Raw genomic sequence first — 9,473 nt, 5'->3', positions numbered from 1 at the left:
GTTTTTAGAATAAATTAACTAGATATTAGTATTTTTTTTTACAGAAGATAGTAGTATAATTTCTATTAAGAAATTGTTATTTACTAATTTCTGTACCATATAATTAATTATCTTGTTCAGAAACACTCAAGTTCTGACAGCTAAGATGCCATGGACAAATGAGTCATTGCACGTCCTTGTTTAATATACACACATGTAACTCAATTATTTTATACTTCACGTGTTCATACTCCATTGGTCAAAGGTTGTAAGAACACAAGAAGTTTCACTTGATTTTTCTTAATTACATTTTAAATGACGAAAATATCCTTGCACTGTCCTATAAAGTGACCATACCCTTTATTGTACCTCACCTGTCTCAACTCTATCAAACTTCAAAGTTCACACACACAAAAGAATCAGCATGGCTTTCAATCAAGAGTTAGAAGCTGTAACCCAAGCTTTCTCAGGTTCTCTATTTGGTTTCACACTCACCTAAGTTTGTAACATATTAGTTACCTCATTTTTTAATTATTATTAAATATGCATTCCTTATCCATGGGGTTGATCTAGTGAAAACGGTTAGTCTCTAGTAACGTGGTAAACAAAGATTCAAATCTTTACTAAGAAATGCATTTACAATCTGTGTCTGATCATATTTTGAACAAGATTGTCTTCGAATGACGTTATTAATCTGTCTGAAACCATAAAATATGCATGTATTTGGTGCTTATGATGGTTAGTGATTTGGTGATTTCAGGGCATGGAGTGGATGAGAAATCATTGGTAACATTACTGGGAAAATGGGATCCTCTGGAGAGAGAATCTTTCAGGAAGAAGACACCACATTTGTTCAGTGAAGATCATGAACGCCATTTTCAGAGGTGGGATGATCAATATGTCCGTCTTCTCAAGCATGAATTCGTGCGTTTTAAGGTACATTTTCCTTTCTGTTTTATTCTGTATTTGAAATGTTGGTTACTATGTTCTCCAGTGTTAAAAGTCAATTTCCTTTGTTATGTGGTCGTTGATAATGAGGCCAGATATTGATTTTTTTTTTCTTATACAATTTATTTGATTTCAAAGATAAATTGTTGTTATAAGAATACATGATGCTAACTTAAACGCATATATGAGCATGTATAGAATGTTATAATCTGTTATTATTAATTGTTTCAATACTTATCCTTTTCTGGATGTTGCTATTTGATTATATAGTAAAAGCAAAAGGTGTTTGAGGATAACACTCAGTCTGTTGGTTAATTTAAACTTTAAAAAATATTAATTTTTTTATATAGATTATACTAAAAAATTAATTATAATTTTGAAAAGTAGGTATATATATAATTACGTTATTTTCCATGGTAAAAGTAAATTCTCAAAGTAATCCGAAATATTTTTTTTCAAAATTTAAACAAAGTCACTATTTTTTTTAAAGAATTATATATTTATGAACAAACCTAAAACAAATTAACACTAAATCAATTTTGTGACGAATTCAATAAAAAAATGTTAAATGTAACAGCAAATATTCACATTTTTCTTTAAAAATTACTGTACCAAAAATATTTATTCATTTATGTATAGTTATTATAGTTAATTAATAAGCAACTCATGGAAGTATTACTCTTTATCTTTATTATTATTATTATTATTATTATTATTATTATTATTATTATTATTATTATTATTCTCTTTTTCATTATTAAAGAAGAAGTATAATGATTTAGAAAAAAAGAATTGTAATGGCACTTTCTGGCAATTATCACTTGGCTTTATTAATTGTTAATACTCTCAACAACAAGATTCAACTAATAAAATACAAAGAACTAAAGTTGGAATAATTAATGACCTGTGGTCCCTTATGTGATTGATTTAATCAGAATGCTGTGGTGCTTTGGTCCATGCACCCTTGGGAAAGAGATGCCCGTTTAGTAAAAGAGGCCCTAAAGAAGGGTCCAAATGCATATGGAGTGCTGATTGAGGTTTCATGCACTAGATCCTCAGAAGAGCTATTGGGAGCTAGGAAGGCATACCATTCCCTCTTTGACCACTCCATTGAAGAAGATGTTGCCTCTCACATCCATGGCATTGAAAGAAAGGTGAGGTACACTTGCACCATCCTATAGGAGAAATTATTGAATATTGATCCTGATTCACTACGTGCCCATAAACTCGACCAATTTTTATGTGACACTTAGATGAGTTTTATAATATTAACTTGTTCTTTCAAATTAAAATTTTTGGTCATGTTTCATGAAGATTGACTGTGATCATGACATGTGGTGTCCATAATAATTTTTAATCTTGTGGGTATTGTAATTAAGACAATTCTTATTGTTACTTCACTTTATATGGTCATTATAATTAATTAAATGATGGTTGTAATGTAAAGCACATAGTAGACTATGTCCAAGTTTAGAAATGAGATGCAAGATTGTATTTGATAAAATAAGTAAATGCTAGATATATTACAAAGAATGCTTAGGTGAATTTGCTACGTCTTTCGAAATACAGCACAATATCTAAAGTCAATCTAACACCAATTACTTTTGTGAACAGCTATTGGTTGCCCTACTAAGTGCCTATAGATACGAAGGAACAAAGGTTAAAGATGACACTGCAAAATCAGAGGCCAAAATCCTTTCCAATGCAATTAAGAATGCTCATAAGAAGCCTATTAATGAGGATGATGAAGTGATAAGGATATTGGCAACAAGAAGCAAACTACATCTCCAGGCAGTTTACAAGCACTATAAAGAGATATCTGGCAAGAACCTTGATGAGGTATTAAACACTACTGATGCACCATATATACTAGTGACATTTGAAGTTCTATACTTCTATTATAAATTTATAATTATCATATAATTCTATATGCTATTGCTAACTTAAGTCTTGGGGTTCTGTTGTAATTCAAATATGATGAGATTATATTTCTGATTAAACCTTCACTGCTTGTGGCCAATAGGATCTTGATGATTTAAGATTTAAAGAGGCTGTGCAATGCCTTTGTACCCCACAAACATATTTCAGCAAGGTAAGATGAAGTTCCAATTTTAGAATCCAACCCCTCAAGTTCTTGCCTTCGTTTTCCCTTTTTATTTGTTATAACAATAATTATGAAATTTATTGTAAATTGCATTGTTCTTTTGTCCCCAGGTTTTGAATGCAGCATTGCGAATTGATGTGGACAAGAATACTAAGAAATCGCTTACTCGTGTCGTTGTTACTCGAGCTGATATTGATATGAAAGACATAAAGGCAGAGTACCATAATCTATATGGGGTTTCTTTACCCCAGAAAGTTGAAGAGGTTGCTAGAGGGAGCTACAAGGATTTCTTGCTAAACTTGATTGTTAGAGGAGGCTAATTGAAGAAATTGAAAAGAGAACAAAAACTTGGAAGATCAAATAAAAAAGGAAAATTTTTTCCTCCCAGTTTTCCTTGATTTGTTGCTGATCCTTTTCATTGCATGATATTTCTTCATCTTGTATTACTGTCGTCACAAAAACAAAAAAGGAAAAGTGTAATCAAATAAAAATGTTCAGGTAATTTCTTCCAACACAAATATCCTTTGCTATCATGTTACAGTTCTGTATGCTATATACTATGGTTAAATGGTGGGGGGTTATTTTCTAAGATTCTAAGGTATAGTACTGGTAAAGAGATCAATTATTTCAAAAACAATCACATAAATATGAAATGACAAGCAAAAAGAAAATACAAGTCGCTGAAGATCTTAAAATATGTTGTACCTAAGCGCTAGCAAAGCATTCTCTCACATGATACTTTTTCCTATTAGTTCAATTTCAATTCATGTAGATTCTACTAATTTGAAAGCAGCCCCCAAATAAGAAATGAGATCTATATATATTTAGTGATATTCATATTAGTATTTCAGCCAATATATGAGTGTGTCAAAAAAGATTAAAAGAGTGTTAAAAAGGATATAGCTGACATTTCTCTAACCCATAAATATGAAATATAACAAGAAAAAAGAAAATATAGTGATCGACGTTTTGAAGATCCTAAAATCATGCTGTGACTGGATACTAGCTAAGAAACAAATTCAAATCAATGATCACTAGAGAAAATAGGAATCCAAGAAAAATATCCAATATCACAACAATACCTCTCACAGTGATTCTGGCCAAATTAGTAAAAATGTCATTGCTATTTTGCCTTTTAGAGCTATGAGTGGTGTCATGGCTTGTCGGTTGGTGTTAACCCAAGGCACCCTTTCGTGAACACCTTTTTGACATTAACAAACATAATCACATGATGATTTTTACTTATACCATTGTCAAGAAGCTGGCTATAAAATAGGCCGTATGCTCTGCCATTCATCTCTCATTGATTATATTCAAGCATCCATGGAGAAATGTTTGGAAGAATATAAAATAGGTAGATGTTAATAACAGAAATTTAAACATATACTTTCAAATATATTCTTTAATATTAGTTAAAATTGACTGTGAATTACAAAATTAGGTGTTTTTTCTTTTATGAGCCTTATTCGTAATTTTAAATAAATTTCTCATCGAAGAAGAGTCTTGAGTCGTGGTAGCAGTCACTATTCTAAAAGCAAATTTCCAACAAACATCTACCCAAGACTACACACAACTTCATGCAAACTTGGGGACTCAAGGTTAGAAGTGATAAAGGCACGTAAACAATTAATGCTCAAAATATAGCATAGAGAAGGGAATAGTTAGAAGGAAGAAAAGAGGACTACATGAGATCTATTTGTATAGAGAAGGACAAGAAAAGAGGAGGTCATCTCATCATGGGTAGTCAAAGTGTTATCTCATATATGATTAAAACGTGGTAAAAAGAGAAAATCTGGTTATTTTTACTTTCTTCTTTTTTATCATTATTTTTACTTTCTTCCGAATATGAGTTTTTTTTTATCAGCTAAACAAATCATTAAAAAACGGTACGAGGGGTACCATCCCATTACAAAATTTATGAGAGGTATAGATAACCCCCCAATGTGATAAATCTGTCTGAATATGAGTAGTATTACTTAGCTCTTTTTATATAAGTTGACTTCACCTTGAAAATTGTGATTTATAAGGTACGTGGGACATATTCTTGAGAGGAAACTTGAGTGCTATTACAATAAAGAGTGTGGCTGACATTTGTCTAAAAAAAATTATTCAAGTTCCAGGAGATTCATGGATACTGTCGAAGATACAAGACTTTAGCTTCATGAAGGGCATGGATATTAATAGAGAAAGCTGAAGTTTCATGATGATATTAGTTGTCCAATGCCCCCACAAACGTCAATTTGGGCTATTTGAAAGGATATAATAACCATAACGAATTTTTTCCTGTCAAATTTAAATATATAATAAGATAAAGTTAAAATTTTGTATTTAATTCTGATTTATATTCAATATATGACTTTTTATTTAATTATTACATAGAAAGAAAGAAATATAAGATTTTAACACGAATAATCAAATACAAAACTCCAACCACATAGGACGCTCGTTAGAATCTAGTATATATTGCCATACAGTGTTGTTCAAATATTGTGCCAGAAATGTAAATTAAGAATATAGTTGAACTAGGCCATCGTCTAGAAAATATCTCACTAAGGGCAAAGGCTAGAATTTTTGGTCCTAGGAGTAGTTGGGATAGGTGAACTATTAATTTTGCATAAATGGGAAAAGAAAGACAACGAAGCATAATGATTTTTTTTTTTTGACAGAACAATTAACGAAGCATAATGTTATTCATCACATGTAGCTTATGAAATTGTTAATTTCATACTAATGGTATGATCAATAAGCTTCGAACTATGGCTAATTAGGCCACGGTGGCAAATGTCTCGCGAAAGTGTATGTATGAGTGTAAGCATTTCGAAACCGAATTATATGGCTCGTTCTCGTCCAACTTTTACTTATTCTTCGTCATCCTCATGTAATTTATCGTCCTTTTTCTTTGAGAAATGTCAAGTATTATAGGACACATTCAAAAAAAGAAAAAAGGAAAAAAGGGAAACCAAATGAGATCATGACAACATCAGAGACACTAATATGACTCTCATACAAAACCATTGTAAGACATGTCCTTATACCAAGTCCTAGCTTTTTCAGCCTTCTTTCCCCAACAAAGTGAGGAGAAACTTCTTGTAGTAACCTGAGATTTCCTTGGCCACTGCATCCTCTAGGTGACCACTGTTTTTCTTATAATATAGCTCTTTGATGTCCTTCAGGTCCTTCTCAGTAATCCTTGTGACAAACACACGAGTTAGTCCATCCTCATCAGTTCCAACCCCTTTTATTGCATTTCGAAGAACCTACACATATGATGGGAAATTCAGAGTTAAAATTCTTGGAACTTAAATAATTTAGTTTGGTTAGGTGTTATATTATCAAATAAATTTTCTACTAGTAGAACATTTACTATAATGTGTTTAATTTGAAATGAATGGCATGTGTTTAATTGAAGAAAGCTAACTAGTGCTCACCTTTTCATAGTACTTGTGATCATTGATGCAATGAATTGCAACATTGACAGCCTTATTGAAGTCATCAGATGTTTCCTCCAACATACAGTTTCTGCAAAAAGAGAGCAAAAGAAAGTGAAGTAATTTCCATTTTTTATTATTATTGTATACAGTTTCTTTTTTGTGGTTTGAGTTGACACATTTAGAGAAATAATTAATGAAATAACAATTCAAAAAAGATAGGCATTTGCAATGATAGCAAAAGCAAATTAAGGTATGGTACCTTACTAATAGAACTACCATTTTCATCTTTGAAGCGGTTGAAAGTTGCCACAAGTTGGGTCTTGCTCCTTGTACCAAGGATGCTGATAACTTCTTCATGGTGACCTTTCTTTTCTTTGATAGCCTCATGAAGAATTAGCTTCAGATTTTGCCAATCTTGCATTGATCTCATCACCCCCATACCTAAATGAGCTCACCAGTCCAACCAAAAGCTGCTCAAAAGCAACATCAAACCATGAAATACTAAACCTCATGCATGCTAATAATTTTATGGGACATATATAAACCTTTTTTTTTAATATAAAAATTACACATAATTACCCTCCATAATTATTTTTACAAACTGACACCCGCTATTTATTAAAAAAGTTACATATATATGTAAGACTTGGGTTAGTGGGACATATCCGAACCCACTTGATGAAATATAAGAGTTAGGCTTCAATTTTTAACCAAAATCAAATGAGGATCTTTTAGTCCAATCAGATCATGATCCAATGTGAGTTACGCCCACAAAAACTTATTAAAAACCCACAAAAATTGAACTTTTGTAGGATTTGGATTTCATTTTTTAGATCCGAATAAAATTCAAACTTTTTTTACCTGACTCATTATTATCTACAACTCGCATTGGATCAAATAACCCATTTTGTTACATATTTCATTCTATTTGTCTATGAATCATACACATGTACAAGATAAAACAAGAGAGGTAAGTGTAGTTTACCAATAAAATAGGTGCAAATATAATTAGCACTAATTTCAAGCAAAAGTTAGTGTAATTATTTCTCTTGTTTTTTTTTTCTTTCTCTTCATAAACAAGATATAATGATTAAGGGAGGATGACTTGCCTGACGAAGATGACCAGTGGTATGAGCATAACGTTCTGCAGGTTCTAATATCCAGCGGTATACAGCTCTCTGTTTTTCTATCCCACAACACAAATAACTCAATTCATTAGTGCATACACCTATATAACAAATTAACTTATATTGCTCTAAATCTCTCTTTCTACGTGTGCGTGTTAGGATTGGCAAAAAGAGGTCTAAAAAGAAATATTAAGTGGTTTAAGAATTTTATAGGATGGTCTTAGAATATTAAAATATTATTGTATTTACTTTAAATGTTATTTTTATTTTAATTTCCCAAAGCTTGAATGATAACACATGTAGGGTTATTATTTATTAACTTTTCTATTTAGGGCTCTCTTGGTGGTGAGGACACGATAGAATAAGATAGAATATACCAATAAGAAAAGAATATCATAGGATAAGAATAAAATAAGTCTTAATCCTATCTAATGTTTGGTGCACACCATGGTATGAACCAGATAACGATAGGGGATGGTGGCAGCGACGATGATGACAGTGACAGTGATGGTGGTAGTTGCAGTGATGATCGCAATAGCAGTGATGATGGTAGCGGCGGCAATAATGGTGGTGGTTGTCGTGACGAAAATGACAGTAATGATGGTTGCGACGGTGACAATGGCGACGAGTGGTGGCAGCGAAGATAGTGGTGGTTGTTGTTAGTCGCTATTTACGACTAAGTTTTGTATTGAATATTTGCATAAAAAATAGCGCTTTACTTCCAATTTATGGTTCTTTTTGTAGGAATTGTACATATTTTCATGTCTAGTTTGATTTTATATATTATATACTCTCATTTTGTGAATTAACATTGAAACCACTTCAATTTCAGGCTAAAAGAAGAGAAGGTTCAAGTAGTTGATGTCTCGCTAAGCGAGGCATATGCGCTTAGCGAGTGACATCTGCTAAGCGAGGCACACAGCTCGCTTAGCGTGTTAGGAAACCTTAGAAAATGATCATTCAGAGATGTGCTCGTCCAGCGCACCGCCAGCTCGCCCAACGGGTCATTTGTCTCTTCTCGCGCTTAGCGCGCCCAGCTCGCTAAGACAAATTTCACTTACTCTCACTTAGCGAGCCTTCAGAAGCTGAAACGTCCAAGTAGTCTTTAAAACACTGAAGTTGGCGAAAACTAAAAAGGAGGAATCGAAAAATAGAGCCAAGGGAGAAGCTGAAGCGACAGAATTCAAGTCACCAAGAGAGCTTAGGTTAGATGAGTGAGATTAGGGTTTTAGAGGTTGAAGGAGACATCCTCACCCCTTCTTTGCCATTTTCTTTCACTCAAACTATGTTCTTCCTTATACTGTGAGCTTATTTCTTGTAATGGAAGGCTAAATCTCTTGGTTGGGAAGTTCTGTTGAACCCTTGATGTAATATTCTTCCACTATCTATTTAATATTGTTTCTATGTGTTCATTGCTTCTATCCATGCTTATTTTTACATGCTTGTGGCTTGATCACCCATTTATATGTATAGTTAGGATTTTTGGCATTGGAAAGTGCTTTAAAGCCTTAGAACTTGGTAGAGCAAGCTAGAAAACTATATGTCTAGGAAAGGAGTGCATTGATTTAGTCCATATTATGTTGTAGACTTAATGCAACTCTTTTAGGCTGAGTTTGTTGAGGGATCAAGGACGAGGTTTAAAGAGAGTTAGGCTCTTTCACTAGAGGGATCTTGGTTTGAGTAATTTCTCAGCATAAGAACACTATAATAGCATTAGATAGAGAAAAATCTATAGCAACATCAAGGAAAATTCAGTAGAACGACCCAACACTTTTTACTTGACTATTTTTACTTCTCAAACTACATTAGCTATTTAGTTTATAGTTAACTAGATTTTAACACCAAAAACCCAACGTGATATTGCATTTTTTCAGATGATACAAA

The 9,473-nt window shown here is 32.6% G+C and overlaps 2 protein-coding genes across 2 annotated transcripts; one reads left to right on the top strand and one right to left on the bottom strand.

Moving 5' to 3' along the window:
* The first annotated feature begins 395 nt into the window (after positions 1 to 395).
* On the top strand, positions 396 to 3,355 carry ANN11 (annexin D4-like). The gene is made up of 6 exons (NM_001254439.1): positions 396 to 449; positions 740 to 915; positions 1,863 to 2,081; positions 2,542 to 2,766; positions 2,951 to 3,019; positions 3,142 to 3,355. The coding sequence occupies exons 1-6, from the start codon at positions 404 to 406 to the stop codon at positions 3,349 to 3,351; spliced, it is 945 nt and encodes a 314-aa protein (NP_001241368.1). The 5' UTR covers positions 396 to 403; the 3' UTR covers positions 3,352 to 3,355.
* A 2,522-nt stretch (positions 3,356 to 5,877) lies between these two features.
* Positions 5,878 to 8,960, bottom strand: LOC100813152 (annexin-like protein RJ4). The gene is made up of 3 exons (XM_014768167.2): positions 6,722 to 8,960; positions 6,460 to 6,550; positions 5,878 to 6,288 (listed from the first exon to the last, which is right to left on the bottom strand). Exons 1-3 carry the CDS (start codon positions 6,847 to 6,849, stop codon positions 6,082 to 6,084), a joined length of 426 nt encoding a protein of 141 aa, XP_014623653.1. The 5' UTR covers positions 6,850 to 8,960; the 3' UTR covers positions 5,878 to 6,081.
* Between the last annotated feature and the right edge of the window lie 513 nt (positions 8,961 to 9,473).

Source organism: Glycine max, chromosome 15, assembly GCF_000004515.6.
Source record: "Glycine max cultivar Williams 82 chromosome 15, Glycine_max_v4.0, whole genome shotgun sequence".
NCBI classification, from domain to species: Eukaryota; Viridiplantae; Streptophyta; class Magnoliopsida; order Fabales; family Fabaceae; genus Glycine; species Glycine max.
The sequence above is the reverse complement of the archived record's forward strand: the minus strand, read 5'-3'. Positions and strand labels throughout refer to the sequence as shown.